This window comes from Lissotriton helveticus, chromosome 11, assembly GCF_964261635.1.
Source record: "Lissotriton helveticus chromosome 11, aLisHel1.1, whole genome shotgun sequence".
In the NCBI taxonomy this organism is placed as follows: Eukaryota; Metazoa; Chordata; class Amphibia; order Caudata; family Salamandridae; genus Lissotriton; species Lissotriton helveticus.
In genome coordinates this window covers 174669417-174691954 of record NC_136072.1, presented here as the reverse complement: position 1 = coordinate 174691954, position 22538 = coordinate 174669417, and the positions used below count along the sequence as shown (strand labels likewise).

Below are 22538 nucleotides of genomic sequence, written 5' to 3'. Positions count from 1 at the left end.
CTTTGACATCAGGATACTGGAAGATTGGTCTGACCCAGGGAGCCACGGAGAAATCCGCATTCTGTACCCCAGAAGGCAATTTCAATTTAAATGATGCCTTTTAGACTAAAGAATGCACCTGCCCCTTTTCAGAAGTTGGTAAATCGAGTTCTTTCAGGTCTAGATGACTTTAGTGCAGCATAACTGGATGATATTGCCGTCTTTAGCTCTATCTGAGAGGATCACCTGACCCCTTGAGAGACGCTTTGCAGGTCCACCAGTATGCAGGCCTCACAATCAAGGACAGTAAGTGCCAGATTGGGCAGAGTTCTGTTGTCTCCTTGGGTACCTGTTGATAGAGGCCAGTTGAGACCTCTTCTACCCAAGATCCAGACTATTCTAGACTTGGAACCTCCCAAGACTCAGACTCAGATGAGGGCATTCTTGGGCCTGACTGGATATTACAGGAGGTCTGTGAAGGGGTATGGTATCATTGTGGCCTCTCTCACTGTGCTAACTTCAAAGAAGCAGCCAGATGAAGGTCATTTGGAGCACAGGTTGTCAGTAAGCTGTTGACACCCTGAAAGCTGCTGTGTGCCCTGCACCTGTCCTAAAAACACCAGACTGTGGAAAACAGTTCATGTTTCAAACAGACACTTCTGATCAGGGCTTTGGGGCAGTATTGTCACTAAACAACGATGAGGGTCAGGATCAGCCAGTAGCCTATATTAGCAGGCGACGCCTCCCTAGAGTGCAAAGCTGGAGTGCCATTGAAAGGGAAGCCTTTGCTGTAGTTTGGTCCAGGAAGAAGGCGATACCCTACCTGTTTGAGACTCACTTCAAGGTTCAAACTGGCCACAGGCCTCTCAGGTGGGCAAAGCAGATGAGAGGAGAGAACCCCATACTGTTGAGGTGCTTTATTTCCATACAATGGATGGAAGTTTTAGTGGAACACAGACCAGGGACAAGCCATGCCAGTGCAGATGGCCTTTCCAGGTTCTTCCTCTTAGACAAAGAGAACTACCAAGATCTGAAAGTGCACGGGGACCTGCTAACCAGGCCCCAGTGCCAGTGTTCTTTCCCTTAAAGGTAATGTAAATTGGTACACCAATTAGAAAGTTACTTTAACCCCATCTGTAAGTCCCTACAATATGTTACCAGTGGTACCCAGGGCAGAGGGAATAAAGGGGTCACAAGTTCTGCAGTACTATTTGTGCCACCCTGAGTGACCCCAGTAAAAGAGGCCTGCAGGTCTGCCATCGCAGCTTGCAAGAGCAGCTTCCCTGTACAAGATCAACCCTGCACTCACCCTGTGTGACAGGGTCACCACACTGCATTAATTATGTATAAGTCACTACTAATGAAGACCTCCTAAAACCCAGGATGTAGGATGCAGTATATTTATGGTGTGGGCATGTATGTGCAAGCCTACATGCCCCTACAGTAATCTTTACATTAAAGATTACTGTAAGGGAACAGCAATCAATAGAATAACATGGGCTGGCTACCGGGCGTAATAGTTTATGATACCACCGAATTCTGTCATGTTTGGTATCAAACACAGTGCTTTTTCACCCCTAACATAATTCTCGAGTTGAGAGTGAACTAGCACATACCCAGGTGGCATCCTAAGAAGTTGCCCCAGTCTTTGTGTGCCTTGACAGGCTTTCTGAGCTGTTTGCTGCCAAGACAGAAGTCTGACCTCCTGCTGATGAGTGCTATCACTCCCGAGGACGTAAGACAAAAGGCCGGGGCAGGAAGGAGGTCTCACCTCTGTCCTCCAGGATAGCTAGTGAATGACCCATCAGGGCGGTGAGCCTCAAAGGCCACACCGCCTTTGATATGTGACTTGTCTCCCAGTGTAGACAAAGACCCACTTGCACCCAGGCACTTGCGTTTGTGAGCAGGTGGGAAATTAGATATGCAGGAGGTGTACAACCCCCAAATTCAAGTCACACCTCAGGAGTGGGCTAGTGGGTCTGTATAGCCGAGGATGACCCATGCCATCCTGAAAGTCTCAAGAATAGTCCGTTCTAGGTAGTTTGATGGTATACTCCCGCTGGATGTTGCCACCTCTGGAGCGGATTAGCCGCACGACTAGTAGCCCATTGGCTACTAGCCTTCACACCCCTAAACCCCCCTAAATCCAGGCTTTACAAGGCACCCTAACACCAGAATTCCAGATCTGTTCTGAAGAAGAAGGAGCAAGAAGAGACCTGTGTCTGTACAAGGCAGGATCCACAAAGAGAAGGCACAAAATCAGCACCTGTGGCAGCTCTCCTGCACCTGCCGGACTACGACTCATCCCGGCCCAGAGACCGGTTCCAAAACAAAGGTGAACTTCTCTGCAACTGCAAGACTTCATCAGGGCTCCCTAGGACTAAAAGTAATAGTGCCCTGCACTCGGCAGGCACAAATCAGACTTCCAAGAGCCAAGAAGGACTGACTGCTGGGCTCCACCAAGGAACAGCCCAAAGTAACTAGCCAGGTGCCTTCTGGGAAGCATAGTCCTGAACCTCAGCAAGTCTCAGCCCTCTACAGTGTTTTCAGGACTTCTGGAAGATTTGCTTCATCGCTGCATTTGCAGTGTCCAAGGTTTGTTGGTGGTCTTGCTGACTACTGACTACTTTACTCGACACTCCGAGATGATGAAATTGTCTGCTCCATTGAACTTCTAAATCTGTGGCACAGTTGTTGAGTATTTGCATCCTAAACCAGTCTTTGTTGGTACACCTGGTTAGGTCAGCACTACAGCTCCCTTTCAGCCCCATGGATAGCCAGGTACACCTCTGCATCCGAGATGCCCGATCTAGTAAGAACTGTTCTGCCTGGTGATCCCTGGTTCTGGTGCCCCCAAATATTAACCTCCAAAGAGCTCCTCTGAACTCAACCTGCAAGTGACAGAGTGTCACAAATGTATTTTTGACAGCTCCTGGAGCTCCCCGTTGAGCACCAAGGACAGTCAAGTCACCTCTGGACCTGGACTCCCTGGGCAAGGTAAATTAGTTCTGACTGTCAAAGCTGGATCTGCGGACCCGGAAGACCTGAATTCCGAGTGGATTCTTTTGAACTCACCCAGCAAGTGACCGAGTGTCACCTGAGATTTTCCCCATTGACCGCAATGGTAATGTTTGACAGCTCTGCAAAGTACTGATTTTCTGAACACTTTGAAATCAATAACTCTGGTTGTACGCCTTGTATTGATTTCATTTTGGTGTTTAAGTTTGTACAAAAATAAGCTCTGTTTTTATAAATTGGTGTCGGATTTCTTTTGAGTTGTGTTAATTACTTATCGTCCATGTTGGTACTCTGAAATGCTTAACACATGTTCCTCTAAGTAAGCCTGACTGCTCTTTGCCACACTACCAGGATTGAGCTAAGGATTGCTAGTGTGAATCTGAAGTCCAAGTTTGGGGATTGTGTTAATATTACATGGTAAGGCTTCCCAGTCATACCACATAATATTTCCACCTTGCTACGGCGTGAAAATCCAAAGGATTACCAAATTATCCAAAGGGATTGGGAGACCCAGAGATGGAGAAGGAGGAACAGCTGAAAACCGCACAGTCGCCCAATGAAAAAAACAGGCAGCTAAGGAGAGAGCGCAGGTGGCAGCGGAAATCCTACACCTCAATAGGAATCCTTTCACTGACATATCATCGACTCAAGGCTGAGTCTTTGAGGCCAATCCCACCAGATCCTGTGACTCTGCGGAGGAAGAGCCATAGGGCTGGGCCCCCTTCCCCCCGACTAATGACATAGCTTGATGCAGAGTTTTTATTGTTTGTTCCTGGAGTACTGGATCGGGTGTGCCATTAGTGTGCTCCAGTTAATATTGAGGGGGTGCTCTGGGGGTGGGTGAGGCACTGATGGTAGAAATTGGGTTTAACAAATCGGGGAGTAATGTTGGCCCTGTCATTTTCTATACTGGACATGGCCACTTTGTTAATAGGTACCAACTTATGGAGGTTTATAATGTTTATGAGTGAGAGACACAGTAAGTGCCTGGCCAGGGCAGGGGAGCTGGGAATGTTGTTATTTATATTGTTGCATAGTTGGAGAATGCACTACACGCACTACATAACGTGTACAATGTAACACACATCAGGAGACTCATCATGCGTACACAGTACGATTAAAAAAGAAGCCCCGGGGGTGGCGGTCCCCGGGGCTTGGTGTGGGCCTTAGAGGCCACCCACAGATTAAAAAAGAAGCCCCGGGGGGGAGGCGGTCCCCGGGGCTGCCGGGGGGGGGCATAAGCCCCCCACAAATATTTTTTAAAAGCCCCAGGGGGTGGCGGTCCCCGGAGCAGTGTGGTGGGGAAATGTATAATGGGGGAGGGGGGCCTCGTAGCCCCACCTCCTGGGCCACTTATGGCCCCTAGGACCCCATCCCCCGGGGTCGGCCCTATCCGCTGGGGACCGGGGGGGGTCCCCAATCCCCCCACGGTCCCGCTGGCTCCCTGCGTCCTGCGGGAGCCGGCATTGCTTTTCCACATGGGGAGCTGCTAACATGCAGCTCCCCATGTGGAAAAGCAATCTGCTTTGCTTCATTGAAGTGAGAGCCGGTTTCCCTGCTCTCGCTTCAATGAAGCAAAGCAGTTTGCAATTACAGGGCGGAAGCCGCAAGGCTCCCGTCCCGTCATTGCAAACAGCAGTGTCCCGGGGGTGGGCAACCCAGGGACACTTCAGGAGCTGGCCCTGGGGGGGCGGTCCCCAGGGCCATCACTGGCTCCATGAGGGAGGCCACGCTGCCCCCCTCACAACTAATACACAGCCCCAGGGGTGGTGGTCCCCGGGGCTCGGGGGTCCGTAACGGGCCCCCAAATTACAATATTAGTGCCCCGGGGAGGTGGCGGTCTCCTCCACACAGGAGTCTTTATTTTTTTTAAAGCCCCAGAGGGTGGCGGTCCCCGGGGCTTGGGGGGGCCTTGGAGACCCCACAGATTAAGAAAGAAGCCACGGGAGGGGCGGTCCCCGGGGCTGCTGGAGGGGGCGGGTGCCCCCGCAAATATCCCGGGGGCTTTATTTAAACAAAGCTTTGTTTTTTTTTAAAATGTTCGCGCCCGGATGCAGTGCGCATCCCGCGATTAAAAAAAAAATGCTTTTTTGGCCCTGAGCAAGCCTAGGAGGTCAGAGTGTTTCTACCCTGCCCCCTTTTCATGTTTTGCGCATTTGTTTTTCTCTTTTCTTGTGCCTCGGTTCTACCGAGGCACAAGATGGCTACCAACACTTCTTAGTTTGTAGTGTTGACAGCCAATTAGAATGCAGCTTGTGATTGGCAGGGTGTGTGGATCCTGCGCGCCTCTATATATTTATATTTTTTTATTTAGATTTTCTCAGCAACTACTGAACAGATTTACACCATTTTTTTAAAAAAAAGAGTTCTTTCTGAACCAAGGGCTACCTTTTTGCCAAATTTGGTGTAATTCCGTTCAGCAGTTCGGGCTGTAGCCGTGTCTAAAGTTTCCTATGGAAAATCACATGGAGAAAAGACGTTTTAGGACCCCCCTTTTTTCTTGTTCCCCGCTTGCCGAATCACCCGAAACTTTCAAGATAAGAGCGGACCGGAGCGCCCCACGAGTTTTGAAAATTTTGCGAAGATTCATCAATCGGCGCTAAAGTTATTGGGAATAGAATGTTGCGATTTTCCTTTGGTAACTAGGTCCTAACTATAACTACCTACTGGCGGCCGCCAGTAGGATATATTTATATATATATATATATATATATATATATATATAGGATAAACGTTTGTGAATACAAATGGGATATGTGCAATAATTGTAAATGGTAAATAATTTTTTTAATGTGAAATTTTTATGCATTATAAAATTATGAGATGGAATGAAATTTTAAAACAGAATCAACTTTTTTTATAATTTGTATTGATTTCAGGCAAAATGTACTTTTTTTCTGAATACAAATATCAAAAACAGTCTGTTTTTTACTCCATTATGTTATATACACCTTTTCCATGCCTATGTTTAAAAACAATCAGGTGATGCACTTTAAGAGGTGTGGCCCATAGGAGGGGTCAGGGAAAGCAAGCATTTAAAAATAACAGGCTGACTCATTTTATGGTGTGTGATCAAGAGTACAAGTTACTCGAAACGCGTCGCCAGGAAGGTTTTAAATAAAAGCAACATCTTGCCTGAAGCCGTGGGGTCTGTCTCCTTCTTTCGCCACGCCGTCGGTGTAGAAGTCTGGGGATTCTCATTGAATATATATATATATATATATATATATATATATATATATATATATATATATATATATATATATATATATATGTATATCTGTGCTTTATTAATTTGCTACTATTAGTTAACTTTTTATCTTATCTTAACCAAAATTTGTACAGCGCACGTTCACTCGTAAGTTTCTTGGCGCTAACCGAGCGGTCTTAAACACTATGCTCAGAGGGGAGCAGGGAGACTACGCCATTGTCTGCATAAACAGCCACGTTTTATGTAGTCACCTGAACTGGAGAAGGGAGGTGGAGGAACGAGTGTCCAGAGTGAGGGTGTATTACAGCTTGGTGGCGAGCGTGTCAAACCTACTTCCTCCCATACGTTGGAGCTTGAAGCGGGGGACGGTCAGGAGGATTTAAACAGTTGTCGACCCCCAGAATAGGCTGTGGACTACAGGTTACTCACCACCGCATCAGCCGATCTATCTTGGAGCAATTTCTTTCCCCCTTATCCAGCGTCGCTTCTGATCTTCATATATTACTCCATCAAGTTAAGATACTAAGCTGTGAACTAGTGAATAAGTATGAGAGATTTCAATTACACCCTCATACAGTCCTCCTCATTCCAGTCATTGCATAGTGAGTGCAAACCCGCCTTCAGTAGGCACATACCCCGCCTTACTCATGTTTTGTTCCCTGACGTTTCGACAGGTAAGATACTGCGTTCAGTTATTTATTTATTTATTTTGTTCAGATTACTATGTGTGTGCCTCAGCTGTTATGGAGTGCATTTTCATGTAAGGAGTCTCTACTTACGGGACTTGGGTGCTGTGAATGCGCATTGCAGCATGGCACGCTGATGTTTCTTGAACTCTTTGGGAAGAAATTGTATTTCCAGAAGCAGTTGTTATAAGCACAGGATACCAAACGTCCCTTTTGTGGCGGCCGGAGGACGGGCGTGTTTGGCAATACCAAATCCCAACCACAGGACCAGTCTGGTCAACCCACTAATCAGCCTTCCTCCCAGTGGCAGCCAATTGGGAAATTACTATATGGGAGTAGAGGCTCAGTTAACTTTGTTTCCCGAGCAGTGGATGCGCTATGTGTCGGACCAGTGGGTTCTACCAATTGTTTTGAAGTAGTTCAGGATTCCTTTTCCTCATCATCCTCCTCTACCGATGTTCCATGCTACACCATTGTCAGGACATACAGAAAAAAAGAGCTGCTCTCCCGAAAGGGGTGGAAAGGTTGCTTTTGAAGAAGGGAGTGGCCAAAGTTCCTCTAGGCCAAGAGAGTCTCGTTCTATATTCCATTCTGTTTTTAGTCCAGAAGGGGGATTGTTTGTTTAAGCCTGTTCTGAACCTAAAATTACTGTACAAGTTTGTTCAGTTGGACTTTTTTAGGATGATCTCTCTGAAGGGAAGCATCCCCCTGATTTACCACAGCAATTACTTAACAATGTTTGTCCTGGAATATGCCTATTTCTACGTTCCTGTTCATCCCCACTGCCAGCAGTTTCTCTGGTTCCCAGTGCAAGGGGGGCACTTCCAGTTTCAGGCATGGCCATGTGGTCTGAAGGTGGAGCCCGGACCTTCACCAAGGAATAAGCTCCTGTAGTAGCCGTGCTACAGCTTAAAGGGTTTTCTTTATTCCTTTATATCAATGAGTGGCTAATATGTGGTTCTTCTTTCCTGGAGGCGCAGGAGGCAGGGTCAGCAACAATAACTTTTCTGCAGTCTCTGAGTTTCAAGATAACTTTGGCAAGTCCCATCTGATGCCATCTCAACAGAGACTGTTGTACTTCAGTCCGCTGCTCAAACACTGATGACTCTGTCTTCTACTCCAACCTAATTCTGGCTTTGGGTTTTGGGGATCAAACAATCAATCAATCAATCAAGTAATTTGTAAAGCGTGCTACCTACCCGCTAGGGTCTCAAGGCGCTGTGGGGGGGGGGGAGCTGCAGTCAGTAGTCGAAGAGCCAGGTCTTGAGCAGTCTTCTGAATGCCGGGACGTCTGTAGTCTGTCATAGGTGGAGGGGGAGGGCGTTCCAGGTCTTGGCGGCGCAGTGGAAGAAGGATCTGACCCCGGAGGTGGTTCTGTGGATGCGCGGGACGGCGGCCAGGGAAAGGTCGGCCGAGCAGAGTTTCCTGTTGGGTGCATAGAAGGAGAGTTTGCTGTTGAGGTAGGCTGGGCCGGTCTTGTGGAGTGCTTTGTGTGCGTGGATCATGAGTTTGAAGGTGATTCTTTTCTCGACGGGGAGCCAATGCAGGTCTGTCAGGTGGGGGGTGATGTGGTCTGTGTGAGGGACGTCTAGGACCAGGCATGCAGAGGCGTTCTGGATTCTTTGAAGTCTGCTGATGAGTTTGACCAGGGCTCCGGCGTAGAGGGCGTTTCCGTAGTCGAGTCGGCTGCTGATGAGGGTGTGGGTGACTGTTTTCCGAGTGTTCATTGGGATTCATCTGTAGATTTTACGGAGCATACGGAGGGTGCGGAAGCATGAGGAGGAGACTGCGTTGACTTGGTTGGTCATGCTGAGCGTGGAGTCGAGGATGATCCCTAGGTTGCATGCGTGGTTGGTCGGTGTCGGGGGATACTAGCAGCAGCCATGGCCGTGGTTCCTTGGCTTGTTTTCATTGAAAAAAAAACATGTAAATCATTTGTTGGCCCATTGGAGCCTGGACATGGGTCAATGAGCTATCCAGTTCCTTCATCACAAGCAATGGTGAAGGCCCTGGAATGGTGGCTGAATTCTGCAAACTTGACTTGTGGTGTTCCATTTTAGCTTCTCCCTTCTATGTTGCTCAGCCAGTGGGGATGGGGTGCAAGGCTGGGAAATCTGAGGCTCATGGTCCATGGTCAAGGGAGGACAGTTGCCATTCTTCTAATTGAGGATAATTGGCTGCCTTGTGGCAGACCGTCCAATTCTTTCAGTCCCTCCTTCAGAGTCACTATCTGATGGTACGCACGGACAAGCAGGTGGTTTGCCACTATCTCAATTGGCACAGGGGACTAGAACCCTTCATTTGAATTTCCTGGCATATCAGGTATATGCTTGGGTGGAAATCCATCTTTTGTCTTTGACAGCAGTCTACATCCAAGGTGAGCTCAGCTTCCATGTGGATTGGCTAAGCCACAATATCTCTTCCCCAGTCTCCTTTCATCTGATGAAGGGTCTGTTCAACCAGATTGGTCTAACATGGGGTTCTCTTTGGATAGACCTGTTTGCCAAACAATGCAATGCTTCCATTATTTTGTTCGAATCAAATCAACCAGGGTGCTTGGGTGGTGGACGCCTTGCCCTGTCCTTGGCTAAGGGGCCTGTGTTATGCATTTGCTCTGATTCCCCTCCTCCTGAGGGTGCTACAAAAGATTTGGGAGAAAAGGGTAACAGTGGTTGTGATTCCCCCGTTTTGGACTCGTTGCCCCTGGTTACCATTGCCTCAGGAGTTATCCAGGAACCAGTTTGTCAAACTTCTATTGATTCCGTCCCTTCTGCAGTTTCCTCTTCGGTCATTCAGTCAGCTCTGGAGCCTGCATTTGACGGCAAGGTTCTTGAGAGGCGTGGTTGCTCTCGTGGGGTGGCTGCAGACATCCAGTGATCTAGGAAGCCCTTTACTATTTCTTCATATCGTAAGAATTACGGGTTCTATTCAGAAATGGGCTTCTGTTCGTAATTATGATCTAGTAGCTGGGTTTTCCCCAGGATGGCTGCCTCAAAAATGTATCTCTTTCTACCTCTACCTCTCAGTGGTCTGCTATTAGAGATTTAAGGGGTCATACTGCCGAGCTGGATTAATTGGTTTGTTTGGTTACCCGTCTCTTGAAGAACTGTGGCTTAAACGGCCACCTCTTCATTCCACTCCTCCTGTCTGGGATCTAACTAGTGTTCTGCATTGTTTACAACTGGCTCTGTTTGAGGCTTTGGAAACTTGCTCTATGATGTGGTTATTGGCCAAGTTGATTTTTTGCTGGCTATTACCTCCTCTTATCGGTTAGGGGAGCTTGGAGCATTAGTCATCTCTTTTCCTTATCTCAGGATTTTTCCAGATAGAGTTGTTCTTCCTCCTTATCCAGGGTTTCTTCTTAAAATCAGCTTCAAATTTTATTTGCAACAAGAGTTGATTCTTCCTATTTTTGAGGAGGGTGGTTCCAGTGGGTTTCCATCCCCCATTGATGTTAAGTGCAGTTTATTGTGTTTTTTACAGCATACTGAGGATTTTCGCTTTTTTCAGTCTTTATTTGTCTCCTTCAGGAATGTTCCTAAAGACACAAAGATGACAACGTCTACCTTGAGTTTCTGGATATGACAAGCTATATTTCAGCCTTACGCCTCTCTGGATCTGGTAGCTCCTTCTTCTGTCCAGGGCAGATCCCCTAGATCAATCTCAGCTTCCTGGGTGGAGTTGGGTGGTGTGTCTATTCCAGGAAATCTGTAGGGTTGCTACCTGGTCCTCTTTTGATACTTTTGTTAAACACTATTCTTTGGATATTGATGATGCCATGCTAAGTAATTTTGGTCATATGGCTTTGGCTACTGCAATGCAATAATTTGTTTTTCCGTTATGAATACATTTATATTAGTGCAAACCTTTCTTTTGCCTCTGGTTTGTGACTTCCTCAATATGTAATGACTGGAACGTGGAGGACCGTATGAGGTGGTAATGACTTCTTTACTTACCGGGAATCTTCAATACCCCGATTAGGTCTTCCTCATCCCAGTTAACAACACTCCCTTTCCTCTTTTGGGGTTTGCGTTTTCGTTTTGCTTGTGAAGTTACACGAAGCGGGAGGGATGGAAGGAGTTTATGTCCATTTAATGGACATTGAAAAAATAGTAATGTGGTATGTGCCTGTCAAGGGCTGGGCCACACTCACTATGTAATGACTGGGATGAGGAGGACCTAATCAGGATATTGAAGATGACCGGTAAGTAAAGAAGTCATTCCTAACCCTACATTTTCATAATGACTTCCCATTTAATGTCAATAACTATTAGAGATTATCATTGATTGTGCGAATAGTACAATAGTGTTATAGTTTCATCCATTGCAGTTGTTTTGCATGCAAACCTGCAGGTGTAAAAAACATTTGTTTCTAAGAAACAATTGTTAATGGTTAGGGATCCTCAACATATTATTTTTATTAAACATGCTACATGGGTATTCCGAAAGCCCCCCACACCTTCACAATTTTATGAGCCCTTCCATTAAAAGACATATTGTTTGTTAGATTTATGCAAAGTTAGCAGCTCAGAGACAGAAGTCACTTGTAAATATAGGGGCTTATTTACAAGAAACTGACAAATCGCTACATTAAAGCAGCGATGCACTCGTTTCCTTGCACCTGTGAGAGAAACCCTTGTTCCACCATATTCGTGCCATATTTTCAATATGGCGCACCATGGCCCAAGGATTTACAGATGCGTCAGAAATACTTAAATAATTGTCGGCGCAAAATCCATGCATTGCTGGACTTGTGTCGTAAACTTGATGTAACTCCATCAATGCATGGGGGAGGCCTATTCTTATTGCACTACACCACTCCTTACGCCTGCTCCAAGCAGGTGTAAGGTTTTGCGCAGTGGTGATTTAGAAGTGGCGCAATGAAATATTTTAGATTTCACTGCATCACTTCTACAAGGCTTTCTGGTGTGGGAATGCCCACCCTGCATATGTTATACCTGATGCAGATATATTGTGGTGCAGGGGTTTACAAGGCGACGCATCTGCCTAGATGCGTCACTTTGTAAATTGGTCTCAACCTGGCGCATTGTTGTGCCACCGCTGCGTCACAAAAAGTGACGCAACAGCAGCGCAAAAGTGGTGCAAGGGCTTGTAAATAAGCCCCACAATATGCAATAGTAGAATAAAAGGCAGCTATATTAAACAGCATTGAAGAAGACAGGATGCAGCAAGTCCCCAACTGTAAAACCAACAGAGTAATGAACTGCACCAAGAAATATTGGAGGTTAATGAATGCTTTCAAATGCAAGTCTCTGCCCAATCAATACTGTTGGACAATTAGCGGGCTACCTTATCTGCTTCATTCTGTATTGCCATTGCATTCTGACTTCAGGCAGGCCGGCAGGGCTGGGGTAGAAAGCATGCATCAACAATAAGTTACTGTGCACCAAAGCTTCGGGTAGGCTGCAAGGAATCCATGGCTCTCTCACCAAATGGCACTGAGAAGAATGAGGCATACGCTCTGGCACCTCTCCCAGTCCACGCCCTTCATTTGCATGGACACTCGATCAGATGATTTATAAAGTTAGGTCAATAGCTAAGCAATGTGCCATGAGCAATAGGGCAAGAAAGGAAATTGGCCAAAATCCTTGGTTTGACAGTTGAGAACTGCCATTATTTAGGGTGTAGACTCCCTCACTCCCTTGACCTTGGTGCCACTACACCTGCTGCACTATTGAACACCACGACCCTGACTGAGGTTCTGGTTGTGCACCTTGACTAGTGAGGACCAAAGAAGAACATTGCAAGGAGATGGAAAGGAGGATCGATCTCCTGTCTCACATTGGCTTGTAGGGTCAGTTGATCGCTGGGCCGATCAAGATCTTTCAAGGAAGGATCTGAAAGGAACCATTCACCTCTCCCAACGCGGGATTAGACAAGGGCCCTAGGAGAGGGCCTGGAAGCTGTTGTTTCTACCAATGATGGCCAAAGAGAAGGATGTAGAGGGTCATGATCACTCAAAGACCCTATTTACTCAATCTTCCACTCACCCGCTTGGCCATCTGCACCACTTTAGACCTTTTTATCTATATTTACTTCAGTTTGTCTACAAAGCCTGTTTTAACCTTGCTCATACAGAATATGTCTCCTCAGCTCCACCAACACCAAACATCATCTTCCACACTAGTTTGGAATATATCTATCTATCTATCTATCTATCTATCTATCTATCTATCTATCTATCTATCTATCTATCTATCTATCTATCTAGCTAGCTAACTCTCTACCTAGGTATGTATCTAGCTACTGTTCTACTAAATATCAAGGCTAAGAATACTGAGAGATAAGAATATTTTGGACAAAATATTGAATAGCAAATATCGAAAGGTAAGTGCATATAGAGGAAGTATAGATTTGCTATTCCTAATTCTACATCTATGTACCTTGAAGATTTATAAATCTTCAAGGTACATGTATGAAGTTAGGTATGGAAAATCTATATTTTCATACCTTTTGATATTTTGTCCCCGATATTTGTATACTTTGATACTCTATGTCAATATTCAGCAGGCACATCTATCCAGCTATCTATCTATCTATCTATCTATCTATCTATCTATCTATCTATCTATCTATCTATCTATCGCATCAATGCCTAAATATCACAATTAATATTATTTTTGTACTATAATTAATTTGTTTGTGTTGGTATAAGACTGTGTAATCAGCACTATGCAATCAATATATTACCTCTAGGGAGCTAGTTATTATTTGTTTCTATTCATTCATTTAGTTCTGTGATAATTGTATGTTTACCTTGTTGGCTGCTGTTTATTGCCTCTTATTTTCTTGAAAATATTACAATTTTTTTTCATACAAAATAGAATAAATAACTATACATGTGTGACACACCTCGATTAATTTACATTGAGATTGGTGAAGCTGGAAAATGATGAGACATTTAGTAATCAAAACTTTATTGGAACCGTTTAGATTCCAGCTCCCAAATAAAAATAATAAAATGCATTGCAAAGAGAGAATTTAAAAAACGAACTTATGAAAACAGGAGTGCCGGTGCCAAGAAACTGTGGCGCTTATGGACAAGAAGCTGTGCATTAAAGCAGCGATGCGCAAGTTTCCTTGCACCTGCGATTGAAACCCTTGCTCCACCAGGGATGCGCCTCATTTACAATACAGTACACCACGCCACAAGGATTGACAGATGCACCTAAAATTCTGACGTATCTGTTGGCGTAGGACCTACGCATTGCTGAAGTTGTGTCATAAGCCTGACGCAACTCCAGCAGGGCATTGGGGAGGCCTGTTCTTATTGCACTGTGTCCCTCTTTATGCCTGCTCCAAGCAGGCATAAGGTTTTGACACAGTGGCGCCCTATAAGTAGCGCAGTGAAATCCTGTAGATTTCACTGCATCACGTCTGTCAGGCTTTCTGGCGTGGGAACGCCCACCCTGCATACATTATACCTGACGCAGGTATAATGTGGCACAGGGGGTTCCAAGTTGACACATCTGCCTAGATACATCAATTTGTAAATAGGGTGCAACCTGGAGCATTGTTTATGCCGCTGCTGCCTCACAAAAGTGACGCAACGGCTGCGCAAAAGTGCCCCAAGGGGCTTGTAAATAAGCCCCAAAATGACCCCATGCCCACCCACATATGAGGGATACAAAAATGCACGCCATCGTCTGGAAAGGTGGTTTCAGAAACTTGCTTAGCACTGCAGGTACAATGGCTCAGTGAGCCGAAAGTTTAGGGTCTTATTCATGAAAAGTGTTGCATCGCTGCTTGAAAATAGCAATGCAACACTTTTCACTGCACCCTCCTTGTGACTCCATGGATGCGCCGTATTAAATGTACTAGTATGAAGTTACAGGAGTGTGACTCATAAACCACGTCGGGACTGGGTTAAGAAGGTAGATAAATAAACAATATCCCAACAGGTAATAGTATAAGACAAATAAGCATGTATGCAACAAGCATTACAATGACAGAAATAAGGAGGAGACCACTATTCAGTTGATTTAAGATTGTTAATCATCTTATATTTTAAATACAATTATTATTCATGGTCGGGTATTTACAGTTAAAGCAGCACTGTATAAAACAAATTCCGTGACAAACATAATGCACTTGGTGCTCAAGAACGTGTATGTGAAGAACGTGGCGACGCAAGTGATAGGGTGAACAGCGTGGACGGCGCACAGTGAACAATGGTGCAAATAATGTACAGTGGGTGACTCAAGTATGGTGTCAAAGTGACATCACTGTATCAGGTAATTTGTCATTTATATTGAGCCACAATGAAAGGTGCGCCTAGTATTGCGCTGCAGAGTCGACGGCGTTTCGATCCTCTTGAATTGGGATCGTCATCAGGACATAGTTGTCTTGCTTATGCAGTGCTGGGTGGCGACCGGAATCAAGGAAGTGTTCCGTCTACAGCGGATGGCAACGCGTCTGCACGAGGGCAAGATTTCCGATGAGTCGAGGCCGTCTAAGTCTCGGCCGATCGAGGTCCACAGGTCCTGTATGAATCAGTGTGCCTGTCGTGGAGTAAATCCGAGTGCTGGTGAATGTCAGCGGTTGTTCACCCTATCCCTTGCGTCGCCACGTTCTTCACATACACGTTCTTGAGCACCAAGTGCATTATGGTTGTCACAGAATTTGTTTTATACAGTGCTGCTTTAACTGTATATGCCCGACCATGAATAATAATTTAAAAAAATATATAAGATGATTATCAATCTTAAATCAACTGAATAGTGGTCTCCTCCTTATTTCTGTCATTGTAATGCTTGTTGCATACGTATTTAATGTACAGTACTCTATGACGCAAGGAGTTGCAGATACATCAGGCGCAAAATTGGCGCATTGCTGGAGTGTGTCTGAAAACAGATACAACTCCAGCAATGTGTTCTTTCACATGGGTCAAGCCCCGTATGAAAGGGTCTGCGTCACCCCTTACGCCTGCTTCAAACAGGCATATGGATTTGACGCACTGAAGCCATAAAAGTGTAGCAGTGAAATCTCATAGATTTCACTGCACCACTTCTACGTGGCTTTCCTGTGTCAGAACGCCCACCCTGCATACATTATACCTGTTGCAAATATAATGGAGCCGGCGCAGGGGATTTACAAAGTGACACATCTGCCTAGATGTAAATATGGCGCAACATTGTGCATTATTTACGCCGTTGCTGCATCACAAAACGTTATGCAACGGCAGCGCAAAAGTGTTGCAAGGGACTCATAAATAAGCCCCTTAGTATTAATCCTGGCAAGACCAAATAATCTGTCTGAGGTTGTTAAAACGAGTATTCGTCTAATTGCTCGGCTGCCTCCGTTCCTCCCTGCCATCCCACGCTTGTCAGGAGAGCTCCTATGTCCTGTCACAAGATGGTGGACCCCAAGTATGCAGACCTGCTTGGCATTGTGAGTGTGGGGTACCTGACTGGCCGCCTTCCTGCAAGTACACCCAATGGAGTATTTATTATTAACTGGCTCCGGACGATTGTTTGCCTATGCACAGTTCTCCCTGGGCCAAAGCTATTAGCTGACCCAGTGCAGAACGAATCACACCCTTTTATTGGTTCTTTTATTATCCAAGCACGCACACACATAACATATATATATCAATGTGCAACACACTGAAGTTTTTTTTTAAGGCAGACGTGAGCAGATATTTGCCCAGTGAGTTGCAGTAATAATTCACTTCCTTCCTATTGCTTTTGCCCCCTTTCTTAGCGTTGTCAATTGGTGTTAGTCGAATGGAGATTGTTTCAGGATTTAGAAATGGGAGGGCAACCAAGGAGGCAATAGAAAACAGGCACCAACTATTATTGGTGTGTATTATTTCAAAATGTTTGAGTCAGTTAATGTAAAACTTGAGTATTAATCAGAGTGCCCATTCTCCATCACTTTAAAACGCCTACATTGTTTGATGCTTTGGAGTATCAATCAGTATTGTGCATGATGCACAAGTATTTAAAATGTAAGTGTAATGAGGGGCTTCGCCAACCTATTCTGTAATAAGAGCTACTTTTGTTCGCTGCAAACCATCTCATACTAATATTAGTGTTGTAGTGGCTAGCAAATCAGACAAGAGTGTGTTAGTGGCCACCTACCCACGTTTACTAGAAGTGATCACATCAGTGCATGAGGCAGGGTTGTTAGCAGTAATGTAAAAAAAACGTTGCCAATAATGAATACCCTTATATGGGTATCACATAACAGCATTGCTGTAATGTCACTGGCACCAGGGTAATATTATTTGTAATACGTCTCCCCAACGCCATAAGACTTATCATTCAAATATCAGCTTTAAATCTATTTTGGAAACACCACCAGTTTTCCCCAAATATCAGCTTATGAGTTCAGACAATGCACATATTTGTGTAATAGATACACACTTTTCAATTGTGGTATGCATATATTAATTCAGCCAAGCAAAAACTTCTCCTTTATGAGGCTGTACTGCATACAGGAGAGCTACTTGCGGGTAGACGGGGACCTACATGTCTACACCCCCTCTAATGAGAGACTAGAGCTTCCTATGACTATGTGCAACCGTAAATTTACTGCAACTTATTTTACAACCATATTTTACATTACACATAGTTGCTGGATAAGTCCACCACCACAGAGAAGATTTCCCCATGAGAAAGTATATGGAAAACTACTGACTTTTATTATGCTTTAAAAATATTTAAAACATTGATGTATAATGTTAAATGTAAATATTTAAAATATTTATTATTAACCTGAAACTAGTCAAATAAATCATTTCAGCGCAGTAACTCATCAAAGTGAATGTGAATTAAATAATGCATTGATTTAAATATATCAACTTTACAATTCTTTTTGAAAAATTACTAGAAATAATGTATTTCATATTCTTAAACGTGGCAACAAGTTATAAATAATTAATTCAAAACCTTTCTAAAAAATGTAATTAGGCTTATTAAAGTAAATAAATGTCCACCACAAACCTTCAACAAAATTCTTCTAACTACCTGTGCTGCCACACCAATAAAAAGCATTCCTTCCATCTTTTGTACCTTTTGCTTTTACACCAGTAAGAAGAATCATCAACAATTCCTTAACTATGGGTATCTTTCCAGACGATCTAACAAATTCAATCGTAAGCCCATTATTAAAGAAAACAAACCTGGACCCGCTACACCCTGACAACTACAGACCAATTACAAATAGACCTTCCCTGGGCAAACTGATAGAAAGAGCAGCATTTGCCCAGATGTTACAATTCATTGAAGATAATTTCATACTTTCAGATTTCCAAACGGAATTCCATCCAGGGAGAGGCACAGAATCCGCCCTCATTGCCATCTGGGATGACCATAAGAACATAGGTGACCGGAACAGGGTTTCTGCAATACTTTTCTTGGACCTCTCAGTTGCCTTTGACACGGTTGACTATGACACTCTAATACAAAGACTCTACGAAGCTGGCATAGAGTGGACTGCTCTGAACTGGATCACATTCTATCTTCAAGACAGAACTAATGTCATCCATACCCCCTATTCTTATCCAAACCATACTTCACAAAAGCAAGGGTCCCTCAACGCTCTATCATCTCACCCATGCTTTTCAACATCTACATGAAATTATTACCAGCACTGATCAGTTTCACATCACACGGTATAACTATGCAGATGAAACACAAATACTCCTTAAACTGGAAAGACCCAAAGTCATTGGAAACTAACAAATTGTGAGTTGCCTTGGAGCCATGGATCAGCAGATGACATGGAACCATCTCGAATTGAATGCTTTCTAAACGGAAATACTCATATGTGGTGACTGGAAAATGTATGACCCACTCACCGCCTGGCATGACAGCCTGGGAACACTGCCAAAAGTGTCTAAGGAAGTAAAAAACCTCTGAATTACCATGGACTCCAAGTTATCAATGAATGCCCAAGTGGACAAACTAGCAAGATCATGCTTCTTTACTATAAAAACCCTGCGATGCATACTCCCCCACCTGGGATTTTCACGCAAGGTCCAAGCTGCTATCTCTCTTGTTCTGTCTCAACTCAATTACACCAATAGTCTCTAGCACGGATCATCTTTAAAAACTATGAAAAGTCTACAACTGATTAAGAACTCTGCTGCCAGACTACTTGTAGATATAAAGCAACAGCCCACATCTCCCCTTCATTGAAGGCCCTACATTGGTTACCGGTTGCGAGAAGATCAACATTCAAGCTGCTTTGTATCACACACAAATAGATACATGGAACAGGGCCACTCGTCATCAGGAATAAAATTACCAAATTCTGTTCAGGCCAGAATTTCCTTTAAACTTCTCTGTCTTGCCCACAGGGCCTTCCATGGCTATGGTTCTGAAGGTATCAGTTCCCTTCTTCAGCCTTATCACCCAAGCAGAGTGCTTCGATCCGCTTTTAAAAATCTTCTTATGACTCCGAGATTCATAAAGGCCAGATGGGGAGGTAGAGCCTTTTCCACCCTGGCGCCCGACTCTGGAACTCCCTTCCTCCTGAACTGGCTTCCCAACCTCTGCCGGGTTTTTTCCGTAAACAACTGAAAACCTGGCCCTTTCGGGACTCCTATCCGTAGATTCTGTTCTTGGTGCTTAAAGATTTCTGTTGTATGCTTGTTCCTTGTGCTTAAAGACTTCCGCTGTATGTTTGTCTTTCCCACATTGTCATGTTTGGCGCCTTGATGCCCTTGGGCTTAGTTGCGCCCTATAAGACCCAAAATAAATGAATAAATAAATACATTCAACAAAGGAACCTTCACTCTATATTGGCACCTCACTTCAAAATCCCACCATACAAGAAAAAACAGAGGTGGCACATCCTTCTCTGTTGAAGCAGCCAAACTATGGAACTCTTTACCCCAAAACATGAGATCCACGTATAACTACCTTATCTTCAGAAGACTACTTAAGAGAACGTGTATAATCTTTATGTTTATAAATATATAGATATTCATTAGTTCTGCTTACCAAATGTAAATATTGCTTATGGTAATATTATTTTGTGTTTATCATGTACATAGGTGACTGCATAAATAAGTAAATCTTGTATCATACTATTTATCTACAATTACTTCACTATTGAATTACAAAAATATTAAAACAAATAAATTAACTGAAAGTACAGTAATAGTTGAAGGTCTGAGTGTATTAAATGCAACTTAATTCTACATATATTACCTTCCTTATACATATATGTTATGTTATATTAAAAAATACTTCTATAGCTCACGTACACGGTTTCTTGGCACTGAGGTCTAGGGGAATCCTGCCACTAAGTAATTAATCCAATCATATATATACTTATAAGTATATACTACTTATATACTTTCCATGCACTTATGTACCTTTATATTTATTACTTTACTTCTAATTCAGCATCTCTAATGCATTACCCTATATCTCACCCTATACCTCCCTCAATATATCCTCTACCTCCACTCTCTGACCCATTCGAAACCCCATTCTACTACTATGATCCCCAATATGACCCTTTCTAGACTCTTCCCTCCTCTACTCCTCCTTGAATCATCTCATATCTCTTTTACTCTTCAGGTCTCCCAAAGAAGCCTTTCTAAACCCTTCCCTCTGACTCTCCCCTCTCCATCTCCCCTTTACTCATCCCAAGCCTCCTCCTACTGTTATGAGCGCCAAACAACACTTTCTAGACCCTTCCTTCTTCTACCCCTCCACTGTCCTTTTCAATCCAACTACCGTATTTTCTGGCGTATAAGACGACTTTTTAACCCTTGAAAATCTTTTCAAAAGTCGGGGGTCGTCTTATACGCCGGGGTCATTTTATGAGCAAGCGAATATAGCCCAAACCCTATATTTTAAAGGAAAAGTAGGGGGTCGTCTTATACGCCCAGTCGCCTTATACGCCAGAAAATACGGTAACAACCTAACAACCTAACATGTCCACCCTCAAATTAATGTCATATTTCCCTATACTGATTCCCCACTAATCCTATTTGGGTCCGGAGTAGCGTGCTACCCGTTGAAAAGCGCTTCCACATTTCATCAGGTGTAGGAAGCACTATATAAATGCAAACCCATCCCTCTTCTTTCCCTCCAGTATCCTTTTTCAATCTAGAGAACAAACTCACATGTCCACTGCTCAAATTAATTTCATATTTCCCTATACTAATTCGCCACTCATCCTTTTTGGGTTCCGGAGTAGCATGCTACTTGCCAAAGAAGCACTCTGGCGCCTCTTCAGGGGTAGTAAACGCTATATAAATGCAATTACAATTACAATGTTAAACAAAACATTATTAATTGGTATTTTTTTAGTGGATGAGCATGTCTTCTGCAGATCCACCACTCTGTGTTTTCTCAGCCTTTCATCTTCCTGAAGGAGATAAAAAAATAAATAAAAAGGAAATAATTTCTTACCACAGGTTGGCGGTGTGCGTCAGCTACACGGTAAAGAGCGAAAACGTAGGCTTCATCTCGGTCCTTATTAATCTCTTCCAGGGCCAGACCTGCTTGAAATACTGTAGCATTGCAGTCTTCGGGTATCAGAGGCATTGGGGGGATGGGGGGCACAGAGCTGAGGGCACTGCTCAGGAAGAGCAGTGTGAGACATAGAAATGAGGCAAACTGCTTCATGTTCTTCAAAGTCTGAAGGAGGGTTCTATCCACTCTCAGCAGCAGAACTAGCTACCCTGAGGACTAACCCTTGATGGGAATAAATGACATGTTTTTATGCAACCACAATAATCAGAGGTGAATGCAGCCTTGACATAACCCGAGGTGAACCATCACACTGCGAGGTAAATGACTGATGGGTGATGTTTAACAAAGATCATGTGCAACTGGCCATTTAAATGCAATAGGTCAGCAGCTGATATCAATGTGCAAACTTGTTTTCGTTAGATATTTTCAGGCTGCGTTCCCAGTCTCAGTGCCTGACTGCTCTTGTTTATTTTAAAGGATTTCATGATAAAAACTCAACTAATAATAATAAGGCAGACATTTTAATAAAATTATTGATAGAATATGTGTTGTACTTTGGTTCTTTTCTATTTTTCAGTGTTCCAAAAAACTTTGGTATTAGAATGCAGGAAAATAAGTGTACAAACTAGATGTTACAGACAAGAAGGCTGTACTTCAACAGAGCTCCTGTTGGGTCATGACCCCAATAGTGATTTGAGGGTACCTGAAGTGCTGGTGGCAAGTAAACTAAGACATTATTTTTTTTTTAATGGATTTGTATCAGTATATATGAATATCGTTTGACACAAATATTGTGTCCTTAAATATTGTTTGCACACATATGGTCCCACTGCGTTTAGATTTCCTGGTAACTCTTAGGTACCAATGTTTTTGTAAACAATATACAGTCTTCACACAACAATATTCAGGTGTTACACCCGGAATATCCTATGGAAGACACATAAACCATCATCTTCTGCAAAATGTGCAGGTTTTAACAAACAACTGTTTCTATCTCAAAACCATACATGTAGCCACACAGTGTTAGGCCTTTTGTAGCACAAGTGAAGGTCACCTTTTAGATGGTGATTGCTGTATTTAGGTGTTAAATGATATTAATGAGGGGCAACCTTTGCCCATTGAGTGCTTACTGACCTGTAGCTGCTATTAACGCATTATTTCTTGCAGCAGCAAATGTTAGGACAG

The 22538-nt window shown here is 43.9% G+C and overlaps 1 protein-coding gene across 1 annotated transcript in view; it reads right to left on the bottom strand.

The window, feature by feature from the left end:
• Positions 1-21600, bottom strand: part of LOC144791773 (T-kininogen 2-like) — a 366415-nt gene extending 344815 nt beyond the window's left edge. The window contains exon 1 of the mRNA XM_078666539.1: positions 21291-21600. Coding sequence (XP_078522665.1) covers positions 21291-21506 — 216 coding nt within the window. The 5' untranslated portion in view covers positions 21507-21600. The remainder of the gene's footprint in view (positions 1-21290) is intronic.
• Positions 21601-22538: the final 938 nt, after the last annotated feature.